The following is a 22,742-nucleotide window of genomic DNA, read 5'->3' as shown; positions in this document are numbered from 1 at the left end:
TGGATTCCTACATTAAAAAAAAATGAAAAGCCTATTTTTATTTTAACGTTTAAACGTTTTTACTTGAATTTAACTGAATTTCTGATAAAGAAACTGGAAATTAGAGAGTCTGAAAGCGATACTGAGCTGATCTTGTAGAACCTGTTGTTGCAGGATGGGTGTTTGTCCAGCAGATGGCAGTGCTCACATCTACACCGAGGTCCAGACATGGCCGTGATGAATAAGATGATGAGCTGGCAAGTCAGAAGTGTCTACATGAGTCAGGCCTGTATTCACACACGATGCAGTCATCCCTCAGTCATCCCTCATGAAAGCAAAACACTGATTCATAAACAGCCTTTATTATCATTATCTCTATACAGCAGGAGGTACGTGGTGTTCAGAAGCAGAGAGAGGCGTCTTCAAACCCAGACACCAGCTCAGGATGATCTCTCCAGCATAATTCAGCCACATAAGGCCTCTGGTGCGCTATCAGATGTCCGCTGACCTGTGTGCACGTGGTAGGCAATATTGTATTATCGGTAACAAGGACATGCGCCTCTCGAGCATGAACAGATTTCGGCTTTACATTTTTACAATAAAGCGACTCCTGGACTAACGATGCCCATTTAACAAAGAGTTTAACTGAGAAAGAGCATCAGCACATAAACACCCCACGTGATACAAGCTATTTCCATACTAAGCTCACAGAAACCTTCATTTACTGCTCACAGACCGTTAAGTTTGAGGGTCTTGGCTTTCACTTAGCAGTCACAAACATTTTCACGTCCAAAGAAATATCGATAACTTGGATGAGCCCTTCTTCAGCTCCTCTCAGTCCAGTTCTACCACTGCACAGGAAAAGCCTACAGCAAGCGACAGTGTCCGAGAAGGATAACAGGCCGAGAGGAGCCATGGCCGAAACATCAGAACCTGAGTCTCCAGATGGAGTAAGAGACATGGAGAAAGAAAGAAAGAAAGAAAGAACGATAAAGCAGGAAAAAAAATGTGTGTGTATATATACACACACACACACACACACACACACACAATTTTCCACAATTTCCACTGGCTTCACATCAGCTGGCTCAGCCTGGCCCAGGATGATAAATTTGAGGCATTATTTTTGGGTCTCCTTATGGGATGAAAGGATACCTTTGGTGCTGGTGAGGCACTGAGCCCTCTGGTGATCTCAGAAGGGCGTGGCAGTGTTCACGCCACAGTGGGAGTGATTAGTATTAGGCACCAGCTGGGATTTAACCACACCATATATCAAATCAGGTCCTGCTTTAACGGCACATTCGCAGTGGCGCAGTCACAGACATCCAGATCAGTTCAGGTCCGAAAGGCAGAGGTTGCTCGACATCAAGATTCACATCATGCAGCACTTGTTCTTGAAGATGTGCGGGTGCTTGTAGCGCAGTCTCTGTTTGGGCCGGTACTTCTCCAGGTAGGTCAGCTGTTTGCTGTTTATCGCCCCCCGTCGCTTCCTGTGAAACCAAGAACGAGACCAATCAGCACATCTGGTAGCAAAAGCAAAAATAATTCTAATTATGAACAGAGTTTAAGACAATAAAGAAGAAAAAGAAGAAAAATAATTACGTTCAAAAAGCCCTTAAGTGCATTTTAGTCAATGCTCATTCGCAAAAATCACTACTAAAACTACTAAAAGCTAAAAAAATAATTATCAGTAACAATAATTCTAAATATTAACAGAGTTTAACAGACAACATAGAAGGAAAAGAAGAATACTACAGTGTGCATTCTAGTTTCCAATTAAATCAAGTAACCTTCGATATAAGGGCACTTATATGGGACTCTTATTGTGAAAGAACTGGCGATCCTGGAGAACATGAGTAAAGTTCTCAGGGGACCATTTGATGGTTCCATTCATCCCTTAATTCTGACAGGCCTGCTACATCATGTCATGAATGAGTCCATAAAGGCACATTTAACTGTCTGAATTAGAATAAAAGCCAAGTCAGTTATACCCATAGAGATTATATATATGTATTGGATCCAGCCAGGCACGTCAACAGTACGGCCATTTTGGGGAGGTCAACATCGCTGCTGGACTGCTTTCAGGACCATCACAGAGCGGCAGTTTAAGAAAGACGCTGTCCAAAATTCCACCATTTCAGGAATACTGCTCTCAGAAAGTGGGATAGGATTATATAACGGAGGGAACGCAGTGATCCAGGCTCATGTCTGTGTGGCCGTGTGGTTGGTGAAGCTCAGAGAACCTGTTGATGGGATTGTTTTTCCTCTGGTTTTATATTAAGCCAATTTCCTTTGATAGTCTATTCAGGGGGTCTTAACTTTATGCACTAATTATTTACATTAGCTGGGCGGCTAATCAGCACGTTCAGTTATTAAAGTAATAAAAGCTTCCGAGAGCAGATCCACGCAGCCTGGATTAATCTGAGTCTGAGGATTATAACTAAACAGATGTGGTGAAAATGGGCTGAGTAGTAAGGAAGTTGTGGCCGGTTTAATCCCGAGACTCTTCGTCTCTCAATACAGGTCAATTAGTTCACAAGCGGATCTTGACCTCTCCAACATGGCCGACACGCAGACGTATGGCCTCAGATAGAGGAAGATAGATACCGCAGCACCTAGGCATGTATATCTATGGTTATATCCAACATGGAGCCATACCACTCAGTATAGGTTTGAATGGTTCCTCTTGCACACAGCGCTCTGCTTTTTCTGCTTTTAAAATCATAATCGGCTAATTTTATAGTTAGAATCAGTCAGGGTACTTGGTGGGTGAAGCTAATCTAGCCGTCAGATGGAAACATTAAGCTGTGGTGGGGAATGATTTGGCTGGATTGAAGGATAAACTGTCAATATGCCATGGGCTGTATGAGGCTGCCTCACAGGCTAGATAAACAGAAAAGTGGAAAATCTGTTTAAAAGGAGCCAAAACAAAGGCTTCTTTTCCCAGTCAGCTCAACAGGGTGGTCCTGATCTAATTTTAGTCTCAGGTACCACTGGACGGTACAGGGTCTCCAAGCCCTGCAACTAAAAAGAGACATGATGATCCAACAAAGTGCATTTAAATCCACCTGATGCTGATTTGCTCTGGTTCAGAGTGTAAACCAGCCCAGTGGAGAGAAGGAGCTGTACGTACTGTCTGATGAACTGGATGGCGTCTTCATACTTCATCCCACTCTCAATCAGAGCCAAAGCCACCAACACCGGAGCCCTGCAGGGGGAAAGCACTCACTCTGTTCCTGATGTTCAATACACAGTACTGTGCGATATTATATATATATATATAGAGCTATTTGGCCAAGGATCAGATTTTACTGACTCACATATTTAATCACAGGCTCATACCTTTGGCAAAAAATGTAAACAATGCTTTTGTGTTCTTTATTTAGGCATATTTATTATATATTACAACATATATTCAACGTACACTGATCATGCATAACCTTCTGACCACCTCCTCGTTTCTACGCTCACTGTCCACTTTATCAGCTCCACTTACTGTATAGCTGCACTCTGTAGTTCTACAGTTACAGACTGTAGTCCATCTGTTTCTCTGATACTCTGTTACCCTGTTCTTCAGTGGACAGGACCCCCATGGACCCTCACAGAGCAGGTACTATTCTCCTCACTGCAGTAACACTGGTGTGTTAGTGTGTGTTGTGCTGGCATGAGTGGATCAGACAGCATTGCTGCTGGAGTCAGGCTGTAGCCTACAACTGCTAATTCACCACCTTTTGACTGAAGGTTGGCACGCAGACTGCTGGTCACCACAGCAAAGCAGACAACAATCTCACCAGCTCATAGCTAAAGAAATGGTTAAGAAAAGAAAAAAAGGTTTAAGAAGAAACTTGGAGACGAATGGACTCATCTGCGTTTATAGTCACTCCAGCTGGTTACCTGATGCGTTTAATCCGCAACATGAAACTGTCAGACACGAAACGGCAGCGAGCCTCTCATTTGAATTCTCATTAAAGTGGTGCGGCAGTTACAGTCAGGTGCCTCAGGCACCATTTAAGGTGGAACGGGAAAATTCAAAGAAAAAGCTGGCGACTGAGAAGCGACTTCAGCCTCATAAGAAGTAGAACATGGAGAGACGGTTTACAGTAAAATATTCAGCTGTTAAAGTTTCCCGCCAGAGATGCGAGAAAAGCGTCTACAGCTGAGCTAAAGCTCGAAGCAGAGCAGCCGGTACTAAGACATTCGCACACATTGAGACATTGATGGCAAAATGTATCTTCAGTAAAACGGACCTAAAAATGTTTTGGAAAGGTGGTTTGATGTTTATTGAAAGGATAAAATGGCTGTTCTTAACATTGGAGTCTAGGTCACGGTCTCTCAAAGCCTTTGGCTGGCAGTATCGTGCACCTTCCAGCTTCCTTTTTGGGAGCGTGGTGGTGTTTTATGAATGTTTCTCTAATAAGGCCTTAAACCTCTTCAGCTCCTCGGGACCACCGGTGGCTCCAAACCGCGCTCGGTCATGTTCTCCATAACGTTCATACTCCATAAGCTCCATTCAGAAGCTGGGCGTCGTGTGAGGCTGTAGCTCTTCTCTCCAGTCTAATAGACGGTGACGTCATTTTAAACCCTTATAATAAAAGAAACTGAACTCAGTTTGTTTTTCTACTGAAAGTCGAGCCGTTTTTCCCCAAATCTGGGCTCTAAACTATAAACAGACGGCGTCTCTTCAGTGATCTGCTCTTGAAACATTGTAAACTGTAAGCATACGACGATGTGTGTGATCATAAAACAGTCTCTGTTCATTTGAGGGGAGCCTTTACAAAAAAATAAATAAATAAAATAAAAATTTACATTCATTTCATGCAGTTACTGAATAATTTGCCTTATGATTTGGTCACAAAAACTCAGATGGAACATCAAAATATACCCTGGTCAATATTAAATGTCTTAAAACATCAAATGTGACCAAAATTCCCATCCCTGATAAACAATACACATTACATGGTATTGGTACAGGACCGGTGCTTGGGAGAAATAGAAGTACCCGGCTGTAGCTTTAAAACATTGCTGATTAGGTAACAGGGCCTTTCATCCCTCGTTCTTCTACATGAAGTGGGGTTAGGGGTCACAGAGAGGACATTAATCATATGTGCAGGCTTCCAATGCTCTTAAGATGGAGACTCAAGGAAAAAAAAACAGCTTTCTAAGAACTGCAGCGAGTTTGGGCTTCTGAGAAGATTAAAAAAAAACAGTAATTTTCCCCACTAACCAAACTTCCCTGTCTAACATATACAGTTCATCATGCAGCAAGGCCCCCGCTCTCCCTGCTCAAGTGCTGAAGAAAGCGCTTGCCGTCTGAATCGGATGAAAAAGCCGAGCCAAGAAAACATTGGCGCTCTTTCAAGAGTCGAGGCCGATTCCCTGCGGGAGGAAAAGAAGTACGTCAGAGACGGGATTTTACCGCCCCACAGACGAGAAGAGCACGGCTAGTCCTCCGCCCACCCTCGCGTCACTCCCTTCTTAACAGCAGATCTGTCTTTTGTTTCGGATGTGTCTGCGTATCCGTGCCAACAGAAAAGCACAAGCGCATAACCTAGAAAGATCTCTAAATATAAGCACTGCCTTGGCTCCATATATATAACTTGGTGGATTCCATGCGCTTCCCTATTGGTGTTGATACTTTCAGGGATTTGAAAGTAAGAAATGTTTATGAGGCTGGAAAGCTGGAAAGCGGCTGAATTGTTTGAACTTGAGACTTAACGGAATGTTCACGGAGTACAGCGGATTACCCAGGACATGCCTGGCGTTAAATGCTGGCTTCTTGAGGTTCGCAGAAGGGAAACAAGGGTAACAGAAGTATGTGCAAAAGTTTTGGGCACCTTGGTCAAGTGACCCGTTTAGCTGAGTAAGTGAAAATAAGTTACACGTCCTCTACAGAGACACTTCTGCCCGCTAACGCACAACTGCTGTTTATATGATGAATTTAACGCCTCCGTAGACGATGTATTCACTTATTTTCAATCATACAAATCAACAAAGCATGTCATTTGACTGGGGCGTTCAAACCTTTTCATACGACTGACATATTTGAGCTGGTAAGTGCAGCCGGGAATGGACGTGATAATGGGCGGTTTCGCTTCATAACAGGTGGAGGTGGAGAAAAAAATATGGTAGAAAATTACTGGTCATACGACTTTTCCTTGCCGATGATGTAACCAAACATTAGAAGATGTTTTAGAGGGAGACAAAAGATTTTTGTCTGTTGAATGATTTGACACAATGGATAGTGCTTCCACTGACAAAGAAGAAGAAAAAATAACGGTTTTTAAAATAAAATTAAATAAAAAGGTCCAAAAGACAATTTAAGAGTCGATACATGGTCAGGAAACAGCATCTGATGCAGTCAGTGTTGCCCAGATTAACTCCGAGGAAACCAGTACTGGAAAGGGTAGAATTCCCAGTGGGCTGATGGACTTCTGGGCTGGTTACTGTGAGCTTTGCTGACTGTACCCGAGTCTAGTCCAGGGGTCAGCAATCCACCTTGCGAGCCACTTCATTTCATGTCATTTGAGTATGTGCTAGTGCACTAGTATAGAATAAAAATATATATATATAATATTAAACTTAGACTTACTCTGCTTACGTTTTAGCTCAGCTATAGCCGCTTTTCTCGCATCTCCGGCAGGAAACTTTTCCAAAAACGTAAAATGTCTCTTAACGTGGGATTTTTCACGAGGCTCAGGTCAGCTCCTCGTTATCTCTCACTATGAAATCACTCCATAGCACGAGGCACACAGTTCACAGTGACCGCAGTAACTGCTACAGCTCACATACGATGACTGTTCATACAGCGTCTGCACAGCCGAGCTGTTCGGCCAACCTACGTACTGGAAATTCACTGCCCACAACCAAGTATTAGACATGACGCAGAGCCAGGACTCGCCTGTAGGAGTGCACAAAAAGGTGGAACGGAAATTTGAATAAGAAGCTATAGTTAGTCTCGAGATCAGAAACTAGAACAAAAACTGGCCCCGAATATTCTGTAATAACTCCCTCAAGCGCAAATTAATCTGAACGAAACAACAAGCAATGCGCTCCTCGGTAGACGGAGCTTCGAGTGATGAGGCAGACATCCAGGTGCAGACCCCCGTACTCCTTCATGTGTCTGGCAGAAAACAGAGGTCTCGGTAACACTTTATTTGAAGGCGTCCTACATAAGGGCTTCATAACACATTCATAAGCACTGAATAATGTGTTTATGAAGCACTACTTGAACATTTATTAAGTGCTTATGTCGGTTCTCGCCACCTGACATAAGATGGTTTATGAAATAAATGACATTGTACTGACATAATACGAATAAACATTGAACATATTTACAGCACTAAACATATTTAAAACACTATACAGAACTATTTACATCAGCATTCTTAAAACGACACTGTATTGATATCATATGTGGTTTAAGAGAGGAGAAGAATGACATGAAGCAAAAACAATACTTCACACATAAACCGTAAAAACAACCGTTATGTATTCATCCCTTTTGGTTCTCTGTCATAATCTGCCTTCTGATGTGATATAAAATTGCATCCATCATCTTATCCATGCCATGGAGGGAAGAGGGGGTGGTTTCCAGGCATTTAACCTGATATCAGTACAATGTCGTCTTAAGAATGCTGACATAAATAGTCATATATAGTGTTTTAAATGTGTTTAGTGCTGTAAATAAGTTCAATGTTTATTCTTATTATGTCAGTACAATGTCATTTATTATATAAAACATCTTATCTCAGGTTGCGAGAACCGACATAAGCACTTAATAAATGTTCAAGTAGTGCTTCATAATTCATTATTCAGTGCTTATGAATATGTTATGAAGCCCTTATGTAGGACGCCTTCAAATAAAGTGCTCCCGAGATCTCTTTCAGTATCGCATGTAATGCAATCGACTACACATACGTCAAGGTATGTAGTGGATTTCTTTGGTTCAGATCACTTCATCCTAACAGGAATTACAGCAGAATATCCGGGGCCTCTTTCGACTGAATCTCCCAATATTTCCACCATGTCATCCACCACTAAGTGACAATGAGAAGACGAGAATGAAAAAGAAGCTTAAGAAGGATGAGGACATATCCGAGCAGCTGGGAGTTGAGCAAACTGGTGAAAGATGAGACGATCATAACAGTGAAGGCAAGAGGATGATGTCGTCAGACAGGACAGTAAAGAGCAAAACCACGGGGAAGACCAGAGAAAGACCCTTAAACCCACCCCGGATGTGGGCCAGACCATCGAAGGTCCTGGAAAACGCATTGCTAGAGGGACAGTAAACGCAAACTCTTTAAAAAAGCTACTTCCCGTTTTGTCCTCGGCCCTCACCCCGGTGCCTCTAATAACACTGCAGCAGCATCACAGCTGAGCAACTGCGCTGTGGGAGCTGCTGACTTTGGCCCAGCTTTCGGGCCACTGTCAGGGCTTCAAATGGGCATCTCCCACTGCCCGCTGGGACACATGGTACGAGGCCAAGGCGACTCATCTACACTGGCCACGGTCACTAGAGAAAATCAGCCTCCTGGGAGAAAAGAGGTTTATGTTCTATACAGTTCACATTCCTCTACAGCTTAAGCTTCCAGGCACAGCAGAAGGGAGGCCGCTGCTTATGGGGCACCAGGCAGGTGGGCATGTATGAACCCAGAGTCCTCTAACGCACATTTCTCACATATCAACATTCACACGCTTAGCACGCCCAAGCCATACTGGCAGGTAGCCACCATCTGCACCTGCACCTGTATTTTAACTGCATTAACTGTATTTTATGTTCTTTGCTCCTGAACTCCACTTGTGACGTGTGGTTTTAAGTCAGGTTTACTCTCTTTATCTGCTGCCTAGAACAGAAATCAAAGAGTTACGCTGAAAGTAAGAGTCACCTGGCCGTTCAGCGCAAGGAGTCCTGTATAATTATGCTGCATTTCAGTATTTGCACTTAAAACATACATAAAGATTACAGAATAATACAGCAGTGTCATCATCAACACTGGTCAATGTGATGACACGTTATGTTTGATGTGTGGAAGGCTACCTAGAGCACACAGCAAAACACCAGCATGATATAATTAACCAATAGAAGACGAGAGGGAGGGTGTTATCGCGGAATACCATCCCGGCTGTGATCTGGTGTCCGTAGATCATCCCAGCCGTGATGTTATGGGTGATAACTCCCTCCTCGAGTGCTCTACTGCTTTAATACAGCAGTTAAATAAATACAGTAAGAAATGAATAAACTGGCCGTGAACGCGGCTTTAATATGTTTTAATGTTCAGTTCCTTCATCCTAATTAGAGCTCCTTAACGAGCAGCTTGTCGCTACGTCAGAGTAACGAGCTTCGCCCACTCGCTGCTCAGCCGGCAGTTCGTTCTCCGGATCCACACAGACCGACTGACAGTCTGGGAATTTAGTGTCGTCTCGTCTTCAGAGTCGGACCAAATCGGCTGTCGGTCAGATGTGGTCTTAACAGTGTCCGTTTTCTGTTTGTGGCAAAGTGAGAAGTAAAAACGTTCAGATGGCTCGAGCGTCTCCTACAGCTGTCGGAGTCGTTGCTTAGCAACGGCGTCTCAGCGGAGTGATAGTGTTTGTTAGAAAGCCGTGACGTTATGGGGAAATAACAGCACAGTTAGAACGACTCATGTCATGGCAAGCTTATGGCATGGTAATGTCAACATTATCTACTAGGTTTCAAGCAAAGTACTAGCATAACGAATTATTATGCACTTATTGTTTGGCCAAAACAAAACTGATGAACTTTTTTCCAAAGTAAAGATAATCAAACTGTGGTGAAATCTGATACTACACGATGAACTGGACGGTTAGGTGAAGAATCTTGATTGAAGGATTTACACTCCTTCCTTACACAGATGGATGCAGGTGAAATAACATCCAATAAACCACGAACAAACTAAACCATGCTGACTGACCTCCCAAGGCCGGCCACGCAGTGCACAGCCACGCAGCAGCCGGGCTCTTCCATGAAGCGCCTTCTCAACAGGCTCAGCCAGTCGTCCACCACCTTAGACGGAGGAGGAGCACCGTCATCAAACTGCCAGTCCTGTGGAGAGACACTGACCATCAGGATGTACAATCAAATCAAAAACATACTAATAACCTTAATCAACTGTTAACACCTTTAGAGGGCAGCAGAGAGTAACGGCTGTTTATTTGATAACCTTAGCAATGAGCGGCGTTTGTTTATTTGATGGTCGTTAATGACGTCTTTAGAGGGCGGAGCTGAGCGGCGTTTGTTTATTTGATGGTCGTTAATGACGTCTTTAGAGGGCGGAGCTGAGCGGCGTTTGTTTATTTGATGGTCGTTAATGACGTCTTTAGAGGGCGGAGCTGAGCGGCGTTTGTTTATTTGATGGTCGTTAATGACGTCTTTAGAGGGCGGAGCTGAGCGGCGTTTGTTTATTTGATGGTCGTTATTGACGTCTTTAGAGGGCGGAGCTGAGCGGCGTTTGTTTATTTGATGGTCGTTAATGACGTCTTTAGAGGGCGGAGCTGAGCGGCGTTTGTTTATTTGATGGTCGTTAATGACGTCTTTAGAGGGCGGAGCTGAGCGGCGTTTGTTTATTTGATGGTCGTTAATGACGTCTTTAGAGGGCGGAGCTGAGCGGCGTTTGTTTATTTGATGGTCGTTAATGACGTCTTTAGAGGGCGGAGCTGAGCGGCGTTTGTTTATTTGATGGTCGTTAATGACGTCTTTAGAGGGCGGAGCTGAGCGGCGTTTGTTTATTTGATGGTCGTTAATGACGTCTTTAGAGGGCGGAGCTGAGCGGCGTTTGTTTATTTGATGGTCGTTAATGACGTCTTTAGAGGGCGGAGCTGAGCGGCGTTTGTTTATTTGATGGTCGTTAATGACGTCTTTAGAGGGCGGAGCTGAGCGGCGTTTGTTTATTTGATGGTCGTTAATGACGTCTTTAGAGGGCGGAGCTGAGCGCCGTTTGTTTATTTGATGGTCGTTAATGACGTCTTTAGAGGGCGGAGCTGAGCGGCGTTTGTTTATTTGATGGTCGTTAATGACGTCTTTAGAGGGCGGAGCTGAGCGCCGTTTGTTTATTTGATGGTCGTTAATGACGTCTTTAGAGGGCGGAGCTGAGCGCCGTTTGTTTATTTGATGGTCGTTAATGACGTCTTTAGAGGGCGGAGCTGAGCGGCGTTTGTTTATTTGATGGTCGTTAATGACGTCTTTAGAGGGCGGAGCTGAGCGGCGTTTGTTTATTTGATGGTCGTTAATGACGTCTTTAGAGGGCGGAGCTGAGCGGCGTTTGTTTATTTGATGGTCGTTAATGACGTCTTTAGAGGGCGGAGCTGAGCGGCGTTTGTTTATTTGATGGTCGTTAATGACGTCTTTAGAGGGCGGAGCTGAGCGGCGTTTGTTTATTTGATGGTCGTTAATGACGTCTTTAGAGGGCGGAGCTGAGCGGCGTTTGTTTATTTGATGGTCGTTAATGACGTCTTTAGAGGGCGGAGCTGAGCGGCGTTTGTTTATTTGATGGTCGTTAATGACGTCTTTAGAGGGCGGAGCTGAGCGGCGTTTGTTTATTTGATGGTCGTTAATGACGTCTTTAGAGGGCGGAGCTGAGCGGCGTTTGTTTATTTGATGGTCGTTAATGACGTCTTTAGAGGGCGGAGCTGAGCGGCGTTTGTTTATTTGATGGTCGTTAATGACGTCTTTAGAGGGCGGAGCTGAGCGGCGTTTGTTTATTTGATGGTCGTTAATGACGTCTTTAGAGGGCGGAGCTGAGCGCCGTTTGTTTATTTGATGGTCGTTAATGACGTCTTTAGAGGGCGGAGCTGAGCGCCGTTTGTTTATTTGATGGTCGTTAATGACGTCTTTAGAGGGCGGAGCTGAGCGCCGTTTGTTTATTTGATGGTCGTTAATGACGTCTTTAGAGGGCGGAGCTGAGCGCCGTTTGTTTATTTGATGGTCGTTAATGACGTCTTTAGAGGGCGGAGCTGAGCGCCGTTTGTTTATCTGATGTTTAATAACACAGGCCTAGGTAACAGTATGTACTGCCCGTGTTTGAGGACGTGTCCGTGTGCTTCTGTGACCTATAGATGAGGAGAGGGGTCACTTCACAACAGCCTGGGCAAAACTGGGCCATCTATTCTGCTCACTTCCATCAAAACAACACGTGGGAAGTTTGATGTGGCCCAGCTGCCACAGACAACGTGGCATGTGTGGACGGACACACAGAGCAGCTCATCCACACAGGCACGCAGAGATATGACACAGAAAGCCTGGGCAGAGGCACAGCTCTGATTACAGGGCTTACTCTCAGCACAGACACAGATAACAGGCATTCCAGTTACAGGCCAAAACCCTGAGCACGGCACCTCTACCACTGCACTGATGAGTGAAAGAAAAAGCACAAGTGTTTAACACCACACCCACTCAAAGCCCTCAGGGCCCGGCGTACAGCAACAGCAGGAGCGAGAGCGACACCTCTTCAGGACGAAAGCTGGGAGGAAAGGAGAAGAATATGCACACAGGGAATCGATGATACTGGATATTTTCAGGTCTGCTGAGGTTGAAAAACATTTCTACAATGTAGAAACTGAGACTACAGCAGCTCTGATTTACTGAGAGCTGAGATATTTTCTGTAGGTTTAGTTCAGCAATAAGCTTCAGTAGCTCAAACTCCCAGCTTGTAATAAAATCACTAACACATGACAAAGTGGACAAGTGCTTTTATAAGACAGTGAACACGAAACATGAGAAAATAGACTTTTTTCCTAATTGAAACAAGTTACTATTATTATTATTACTATTATTATTATTATTATTATTAATCAAGAAACAATTTGCTGTTGTCGGAGGAAAACCTTGTATTTCCAAAACTTCCCAGGAGAAGGAAAAAACCTACTTTATGTTCAATGCAAGTCAATGGAACCAGAATTTTTGGGCCGGTTCTGTTGGTCCGTCCATCATGAGAATTACACACAATGTAAAGAATAACAGGCGTTTTCAAATGACGACAAAAACTGAAAAACAAAACAGGAAATGCAGTTCCTTTGAAGCACAGGTTCTCAATCCTGGTCCTGGAGATCTACCGCCCTGCAGAGCTCGGCTCCGACCCAAATCTAGCCCACCTGATCCAGGTAATGAAGGGCTTCAGGAGTAGCGGACTATACGCGCCAGGCGTGTTGGATCTAAACTCTCCAGGGCAGCAGATCTCCAGGATCGGGACTGGCCACTCCTGCTTTGGAGTATGTCGCTGGTGCCAAGGAACCCTGGACAGCTGAGAGAGGAGAAGAACGTTCAGCCACTCTTCACTGCAGGTATTTCACCAACGTCTGTCATATACACTGACCAGGCGTAACGTTCTGACCTCCTCGTTTCTCCGCTCACCGTCCACTTTATCAGCTCCACTGACCGTATAGCTGCACTCTGTAGTTCTACAGTTACAGACTGTAGTCCATCTGTTTCTCTGATACTCTGTTACCCTGTTCTTCAGTGGTCAGGACCCCCATGGACCATCACAGAGCAGGTACTGTTTGGGTGGTGGGTCATTCTCAGCACTGCATTGACACTGACGTGGTGGTGGTGTGTTAGTGTGTGTTGTGCTGGTCTGAGTGGATCAGAAACAGCAGCGCTGCTGGAGTTTTTAAACACCTCAGTGTCGCTGCTGGACTGAGAACCAAAAATATCCAGCCAACAGCGTCCTGTGGGCAGCGTCCTGTGGGCAGCGTCCTGTGGGCAGCGTCCTGTGGGCAGCGTCCTGTGGGCAGCGTCCTGTGGGCAGCGTCCTGCGAGCAGCGTCCTGCGAGCAGCGTCCTGTGACCACTGATGAAGGACTAGAGGATGACCAACACAAACTGTGCAGCAGCAGATGAGCTGTCGTCTCTGACTTTACATCTACAAGGTGGACCAGCAAGGTAGGAGTGTCTAATAGAGTGGACAGTGAGTGGACACAGTGTTTAAAAACTCCAGCAGTGCTGCTGTGTCTGATCCACATGTGCAAAATCTCATACTGGACAAAACAGCTTTGATTGGAAACGGCAAAATGGAAGCTGCAGTGATGTAACGCTCAGAGCAGGCTGTGTCCTACTTTGTGAAGCAGGCAGTAGAGACGGGGAGATCTCTCTTCACACAGAAAAACAAAGAAAACAAGCACATGATCTGGGTGATTAAAGGCTCTGAACGAGGCACAGAGCGATGGAGCAGCTCATTAAATCAGACAGGTATTCAGCTCTAAAGAACAGACGCAATCCTCTCTCCATTTGCTCCCTAAACACACGCGCGCACCAAGCGCTGCTGATTGTCCCCACGAGGGCTGCGTTCACCAGCAACCGATGTGCCAGGCTGCCCCTGTCTCGAGAGCACCAGCTCACAGTGGAGGCAGCTACACACAGTCTGGATGACAATGTGCCCTGAATACTCGCTCACGCCTCTCACACATACAATAATAAACACAACCAATTCAACACCCCTTTCTACGGTGGACACAGCATTTTAAGGTTGCTACTACCGCTGTTTGTTACTATGATATGTAGTATTTTAAATTTTTATAGGCAACAGTTTATCACAGGGGTGTAGCTACGGGATGGGGTCGGGGGGGACGCGCCACAATGAAAACCCCTGGCCGAAAGTCAAACTCAACTTCAGGAAAACAAGAAAAACATAAAACCTAAAAATTACTTAAAATAAACATACAAAGAGTATGCTGTAGTGTGCTGTAGTGTGCTGTAGTATGCTGTAGTATGCTGTAGTGTGCTGTAGTATGCTGTAGTATGTTGTAGTGTGCTGTAGTGTGCTGTAGTATGTTGTAGTGTGCTGTAGTGTGCTGTAGTATGCTGTAGTATGCTGTAGTATGCTGTAGTATGTTGTATGTATGCTGTAGTATGTTGTATGTATGCTGTAGTATGCTGCAGTATGTTGTAGTATGCTGTAGTATGCTGTAGTATGTTGTATGTATGCTGTAGTATGCTGCAGTATGTTGTAGTATGCTGTAGTATGCTGTAGTATGTTGTATGTATGCTGTAGTATGCTGTAGTATGCTGCAGTATGCTGCAGTATGCTGTAGTATGCTGTAGTATGTTGTATGTATGCTGTAGTATGCTGTAGTATGTTGTATGTATGCTGTAGTATGCTGCAGTATGCTGTAGTATGTTGTATGTATGCTGTAGTATGCTGTAGTATGTTGTATGTATGCTGCAGTATGCTGTAGTATGCTGTATGTATGCTGTAGTATGCTGTAGTATGTTGTATGTATGCTGTAGTATGTTGTATGTATGCTGTAGTATGCTGTAGTATGCTGTAGTATGTTGTAGTATGCTGTAGTATGCTGTAGTATGTTGTATGTATGCTGTAGTATGTTGTATGTATGCTGTAGTATGTTGTAGTATGCTGTAGTATGCTGTAGTATGTTGTATGTATGCTGTAGTATGCTGTAGTATGCTGTAGTATGTTGTAGTATGCTGTAGTATGCTGTAGTATGTTGTATGTATGCTGTAGTATGCTGTAGTATGTTGTATGTATGCTGTAGTATGCTGTAGTATGTTGTATGTATGCTGTAGTATGCTGCAGTATGCTGTAGTATGTTGTATGTATGCTGTAGTATGTTGTATGTATGCTGTAGTATGCTGTAGAATGTTGTATGTATGCTGTAGTATGCTGTAGTGTGCTGTAGTATGTGTGCTGTAGTATGCTGTAGTATGCTGTAGTATGTTGTATGTATGCTGTAGTATGCTGTAGTATGCTGCAGTATGCTGTAGTATGTTGTATGTATGCTGTAGTATGCTGTAGTATGTTGTATGTATGCTGCAGTATGCTGTAGTATGCTGTATGTATGCTGTAGTATGCTGTAGTATGTTGTATGTATGCTGTAGTATGTTGTATGTATGCTGTAGTATGCTGTAGTATGCTGTAGTATGTTGTAGTATGCTGTAGTATGCTGTAGTATGTTGTATGTATGCTGTAGTATGTTGTATGTATGCTGTAGTATGTTGTAGTATGCTGTAGTATGCTGTAGTATGTTGTATGTATGCTGTAGTATGCTGTAGTATGTTGTATGTATGCTGTAGTATGCTGTAGTATGTTGTATGTATGCTGTAGTATGCTGCAGTATGCTGTAGTATGTTGTATGTATGCTGTAGTATGTTGTATGTATGCTGTAGTATGCTGTAGAATGTTGTATGTATGCTGTAGTATGCTGTAGTGTGCTGTAGTATGTGTGCTGTAGTATGCTGTAGTATGCTGTAGTATGTTGTATGTATGCTGTAGTATGCTGTAGTGTGCTGTAGTATGTGTGCTGTAGTATGCTGTAGTATGTTGTATGTGTGCTGTACTATGTTGTATGTGTGCTGTAGTATGTTGTAGTATGCTGTAGTGTGCTGTAGTGTGCTGTAGTATGCTGTAGTATGCTGTAGTATGCTGTAGTATGCTGTAGTGTGCTGTAGTGTGCTGTAGTGTGCTGTAGTATGCTGCAGTATGCTGCAGTATGTTGTAGTATGCTGTAGTGTGCTGTATGTGTGCTGTAGTATGCTGCAGTATGCTGTAGTATGCTGTAGTATGCTGTATGTGTGCTGTAGTATGCTGTAGTATGCTGTAGTATGTTGTAGTATGCTGTAGTATGCTGTAGTATGTTGTAGTATGCTGTAGTATGCTGTAGTGTGCTGTAGTATGCTGTAGTGTGCTGTAGTGTGCTGTAGTGTGCTGTAGTACGCTGCAGTACGCTGCAGTATGCTGCAGTATGCTGTAGTATGCTGTAGTGTGCTGTATGTGTGCTGTAGTATGCTGTAGTATGTTGTAGTATGCTGTAGTACGCTGTAGTATGCTGTAGTATGCTGTAGTATGCTGTATGTGTGCTGTAGTATGCTGCAGTATGCTGTAGTATGCTGTAGTATGCTGTAGTATGCTGTATGTGTGCTGTAGTATGCTGCAGTATGCTGTAGTATGTTGTAGTATGCTGTATGTGTGCTGTAGTATGCTGTAGTATATTGTAGTGTGCTGTAGTGTGCTGTAGTGTGCTGTAGTATGCTGTAGTATGCTGCAGTATGCTGTAGTATGTGTGCTGTAGTATGCTGTAGTATGCTGCAGTATGCTGTAGTATGCTGTAGTATGCTGTATGTGTGCTGTAGTATGCTGTAGTATGCTGTAGTATGCTGTAGTATGTTGTAGTATGCTGTAGTACGCTGTAGTATGCTGTAGTATGCTGTAGTATGCTGTAGTATGCTGTATGTGTGCTGTAGTATGCTGTAGTATGCTGTAGTATGTTGTAGTATGCTGTAGTACGCTGTAGTATGCTGCAGTATGCTGTAGTATGCTGTAGTATGCTGTAGTATGCTGTATGTGTGCTGTAGTATGCTGTAGTGTGCTGTAGTGTGCTGTAGTATGCTGTAGTATGCTGTAGTATGCTGTAGTACGCTGCAGTATGCTGCAGTATGCTGTAGTATGCTGTAGTATGCTGTATGTGTGCTGTAGTATGCTGTAGTATGCTGTAGTATGTTGTAGTATGCTGTAGTACGCTGTAGTACGCTGTAGTATGCTGTAGTATGCTGTATGTGTGCTGCGTGTTCTGTGTACTGCAGTTCATGTGAACAGTAACCCAACTCGCAGACTCGTCATTAGTTTAGTGACACCAGACGTCACTTATCTGCTAAACCGAATGAACTGGAACGTGTTAAAAATATCCAAAGCTGGCTGACCAACCGTTTCCTTCTTCTTAATCCTACCAACACTGAGATCCTACTACTTGGACCCAAAGCGGAGAGATCTCAACTCTCCGAATTTGAACTAAACAGAGGCCACACGCTCATTCCAGGCGTCGTCTTCGAGTCCAGTCTCTCCTCCGATACACGTTCGCAACGTTGGTAGAACCGCAGTCATCCACTTGCAAAACATCGCTAAACCAAAAGGTTTGACCATATATCCCCAGTCCTGTCGTCACTACACTGGCTACCTGGTCAATTCTGCGTGGAGTATAAGATCCTCCTCTTAACGTATAAATCACTGAATGGCCCCGCAGTATCTTCATCAATTCATTCGGTCATACGAACCCACGCGACGCTCCGCTCACTTAACGGCTTGCTGGCAGTTCCTAGACTTAGAAAAGCCACAGCAGGGGGTCGCGCACATTCCCACACAGACCCAAACCTGTGGAATCATCTCCCGACCTCTGTCCGGGACTCAGACACACTCTACATTTAAAACTACAGCCACAAGTTTTATTTGCACAAGCATTCTGCTGATATCATAACTCACTAACATCTCTCCATAAACAAACCGGTCCTGTTAATCAATTCCTCTCCATCATTAAACTCCTGTCTAATGTTCTTTGTGAAGTTCAAACAGTGAAGTTGCTTCGGCCCCCTCCCCCGCGCGGATGAATCTGACGAATGAAAGTGAATTCAAAGAGAACTCGGTCAAAACTTGGTGAAGGAGTCATTTTATCGACCTATCATCACCATATCTTCATCAGTATAACACCCACTTCGCATCTGAGACCTAAACATCAAGCCGGACCTCCTTTTCGAGTCTGGGCAAGAGACGTTAATACATGAAGATGTACAAAATGGTCCAAAACAACTCCCAACTCGACGCCTGCCCTCTAAATAGACTTTTTTCCTAATTGAAACAAGTTATTATTATTATTATTATTATTATTATTATTATTATTATTATTATTATTATTATTACTACTACTACTACTACTACTACTACTACTACTAGTAGTAGTAGTAGTAATAATAATAATAATAATAATACTATTATTATTATTATTAATATTATTAATCAAGAAACAAACAATTTGCTGTTGTTGGAGGAAAACCTTGTATTTCCAAAATGGTAACTTTACAGGAGAAGGAAAAAACCTACTTTATGTTCAATGCAAGTCAATGGAACCAGAATTTTTGGGCCGGTTCTGTTGGTCCGTCCATCATGAGAATTACACACAATGTAAAGAATAACAGGCGTTTTCAAATGACGACAAAAACTGAAAAACAAAACAGGAAATGCAGTTCCTTTGAAGCACAGGTTCTCAATCCTGGTCCTGGAGATCTACCGCCCTGCAGAGCTCAGCTCCGACCCAAATCTAGCCCACCTGATCCAGGTAATGAAGGGCTTCAGGAGTAGCGGACTATACGCGCCAGGCGTGTTGGATCTAAACTCTCCAGGGCAGCAGATCTCCAGGATCGGGACTGGCCACTCCTGCTTTGGAGTATGTCGCTGGTGCCAAGGAACCCTGGACAGCTGAGAGAGGAGAAGAACGTTCAGCCACTCTTCACTGCAGGTATTTCACCAACGTCTGTCATATACACTGACCAGGCCTAACGTTCTGACCTCCTCGTTTCTCCGCTCACTGTCCACTTTATCAGCTCCACTCACTGTATAGGTGATTGCGTAGCTGACTGGTGTATTAGAAATGATGCAACAACCTGACAAGCTGTGAGAAACAACTGAACGCAGGAGCTCCTGCTTTGGTGGAGTGAAAACCCTCAGAGCTCCAGAGCTAAACCTAAAGAAGAAAAGTAGTCAATTACGTAACTTAGATTTGTGGCCAAACTCTTGTATTAAAGAAATATAATAATTATATATTATTATTAAATAAATATATTATTATTAAAGAAATATACAGGTGCTGAATTCGACTGTGAGCTTCACATTTCTCCTAAGGAGTGGAAAGAGGGATGGTGGTATGCTACAGCACCGTCCATGTGTCCTTCGGCTTCACAGAAGGCAGCAAAGTCTGGATTTGCGCAACAGCTTGTCTTCAATCCCTCCTTTCTGCACAGCCCCACTGTGAGAAAGTCAGAGAAAAGAAGAACAAGGGAAAAAAAAGGGGGGGGGAAACGAAGCAGGGGGCTGAAGTGGAGGCCACACGGACGGACCAGGCAACGCTGCTTCCAGGGCAACAGAGAAATGTTGACGTTAGTAATAAGAAACACGTGTAGAAGCTTGAAGGAGAACAGCCCTGTGTTATAAAGGCAGCGTGTGCGTAAACCACGGGGGACGGGAGGTCTGTGACTGTTTGATAACAGTTGCAGAGCTCATTGTGGACTCTCTGTTCCCATCTCTCCCTCTCACTCTCTCTCTCGGTGGAGAGGGGTGTAAATAGCGTGACGGCACATACTCACCACCACAGTGATGCCAGCCTTCTCTAGCGAGGTTTTATCATAGGTCACCTCACAAACACGCACCACTGTTGTGGCACCGTACTTCTTAAGGTCCTAAGACAGAAGGAGCAAAAGAGAAAGTCAGATTTAAGTGCATACATTCGAACGTAAAGGCTCACGGCTGCGTGTAGTCTAAAACGTACGTTATCAGAAAAGATATCAGTACAGATCACATCTGAAAATGTATTTATTCAGCAAGTTTGAAAATTAGGTGGACATGCCCTTAAAACCCATTTATCGAGTGGAGAGTCAAAGTTGAATCCAGAAAACCAAGAATGGAAGGAAAACGAACGCCTCTTGAAATATGTAACGTTCATCAGACAAGAAACTGAATTTTTGAGCGAAATTTTGGTTGAAGATTTACGATTTGCCAGTTAAGAGCTATTAGGTCAAACTAGCGTTGCCCTGATAACGATACTGTATCGGCATCGGCACCGATACCGATACTGGCACTTAAGCGCAGTATGGGTATCGCCGATATGTATGACCGATACTATGAAGCAAAAACATTTTTGGTGTTTAAAACACACTAACGGAGCGGCGGACCTGCTTCTGTCAGCAGTCGCTCGTCTGCCACTGGCTGGTCACTTACAGTCCGAGTTAATGTTACGGAGAGAGCCGAGGGAACCGCTGGACTCTCGGCGTAATGCTAGCATTTAGCCTCTAATTTAACCTTTAGCACAGCAGCCACTAGCCGGCCCGCGCGTCCATTAGCCTCGCCTGGGGCGCGCCTCCGTCGGCCTTTAACCGGAGAAGCTGCTGTGTGCTGATCTGTTCACTGTTCAGCTGATTTTAACGGTTCTGCACAATAAAGATATTTCACATTAACATGTTATACATTCTTCTCATTACTAACCCTGTAGGAGGGAATACTAAAGACATACAGTGACTAAACAAAAATAAGCTTTCTGAAGCATCTAATAAATATAATCCAACAAGTAAACGCCATCTAGCCAAGCTGAGCGTGTCAGAACACAGATTTCACCAAAATAAAAGACTTTAAAGATGTAACCATAAATATCAGGACATTTTGCAAAGCTCTGCACCCCCAAACTGAACATACAGACATCACATGAAACCCTGTATGCAATTCAAAAAGGACAAAGACGCCTCGTGCTGAGAAAGGGAAGCCCATCAGGCCTGAAAGCGGTTCCATGTGCTGTCCATGCGTCAGCAGGGGCAGAAGCCCAAACGCACGCTGCCTCCATCTTCCCTGCCATGTGACAGCAGTCCAGGGACAGGTTTCCGTGGTAACGGGGGCTTTGTGGATGCAGCGTTATGTGCACTCTTTCTCAGGCAGATAAAAACGAGTGGGCTCTGACGGTTTTCTTAAGATAGAGCATGTGAACCGAGTCGAGAGATGAGCTGCCAAAGCATATTTCTGTGTGTGTGTGTGCACGTGTGTGTGTGTGTGTGTGTGTGTGTGTGCGCGCATTAAAGCGGAGATTAATTTAAAGCAGAATAAAAGATGAGGGCATTGAGTCTCCTGAAAGGAATAGATGCTATAATAAAAGCAGAGAGGGGACAATGAAAAATAACGTTACATGTACTTGCTGAGGTTTCTGAGTAAAATTGTTTTACCACCATCAAGAAATATTCGGTTTTCTGACCCACAAAAATGAATAACTTGGATGTTTTTCCTGAAAGTTAAATAAATGAAAGGTTGGTCTCTGATCTGATCGGCCAGACCGGTCTGATTTAGCATTTTTGGGCTACCCATGATCTGGTCATTTCAATATTATGGTGCATCATCCACCTGGCAGTCAATTTTACAGTACCTCCTATTCCCAGCTGAAAGCGTGAGAGAGAAGGGAAGAAGAATGGGCTGCTGAAGAACGCAATAAAGCTAAAGTGAAACCTGTTACCTCTATGAAGCTGCTGAGGGTGGAGTTGGTGGGATTGTGAGTGATCAGGAATCTCATGTTCTTGTAGCGAACCTCTACAGGAGCCGGCCTGTTCATCCGGGCCATGCTGCCTCTTCTGAAAGTCCAAACTTCAGGAGAAACGTTAAGCACTTCAAGTGATGAAATGAGTCTCCAGCTCCCCACCAGGGATCCGCCTATGTATGTATTTCAGTCCTTTTTTATTTTAAAATCAAAATAAAAGAAGACAAGGACACTCAGGTGTCCTTAAGTCCTATCCCTCTGGCCGAATAAGCGTCTACGATGGCTGCCTTTTGCCAGGAACGCGGCGATCACCCCATTAGCTGCTGAGAGTGAACGTTGGCTGCGCTGGGATCACAGAGAGTTGTGGATCAGCACAGAGCATCCTTCCCTGGTTCAACTCTGGAAATGTTGTGCGTGGCAGTAATCCCCAGCCCTCTGCAGGAACGCCATGAAGTACCAGTACTACAGGAACAGGAGCTGCTGGGAGGCAGAAAGAGAGAGAAGGACGTTACTCTTCACAGGCATGTTAACATAATGCCAGTTAATCTTCTGCTAAAATTTCATGATCATGTCAGGTTTTTTCAGCAGGACAACAACATGACCAGCATGAGGCACAGCCTGCTCCTGTCCTACTGACTTTCAGGTTGATTTTCTGTTAAAACGCCTTTGAAAAGATGATGAAGATGATGAAATGCTTTGCATGCATTTCTAGATAGGCTGAATAGCAGGTTTGTCCTTCTTTTAACC

General features: G+C 44.1%; 1 protein-coding gene across 4 annotated transcripts in view; it reads right to left on the bottom strand.

Annotated features, from left to right (window-relative positions):
- Positions 1–322: 322 nt before the first annotated feature.
- The window catches only part of ptp4a3a (protein tyrosine phosphatase 4A3a), a 49,401-nt gene continuing 26,981 nt past the window's right edge, over positions 323–22,742 (bottom strand). For 2 of the 4 annotated variants that reach the window (XM_037535511.1, XM_037535513.1), the window contains 5 exons: positions 21,975–22,475; positions 20,071–20,163; positions 9,909–10,039; positions 3,113–3,187; positions 323–1,469 (listed from right to left, as the gene is read on the bottom strand). In XM_037535511.1, the coding sequence (XP_037391408.1) occupies positions 1,352–1,469; positions 3,113–3,187; positions 9,909–10,039; positions 20,071–20,163; positions 21,975–22,079 (522 nt within the window). In that variant the 5' untranslated portion in view covers positions 22,080–22,475 and the 3' untranslated portion in view covers positions 323–1,351. The remainder of the gene's footprint in view (positions 1,470–3,112; positions 3,188–9,908; positions 10,040–20,070; positions 20,164–21,974; positions 22,476–22,742) is intronic. The other 2 variants (XM_037535512.1, XM_037535514.1) reach the window with 1 other exon arrangement.

Source organism: Pygocentrus nattereri, chromosome 27, assembly GCF_015220715.1.
Source record: "Pygocentrus nattereri isolate fPygNat1 chromosome 27, fPygNat1.pri, whole genome shotgun sequence".
Taxonomy (NCBI): domain Eukaryota; kingdom Metazoa; phylum Chordata; class Actinopteri; order Characiformes; family Serrasalmidae; genus Pygocentrus; species Pygocentrus nattereri.
Note: the sequence above shows the minus strand (reverse complement) of the source record. Positions and strands in the feature narration are given on the sequence as shown.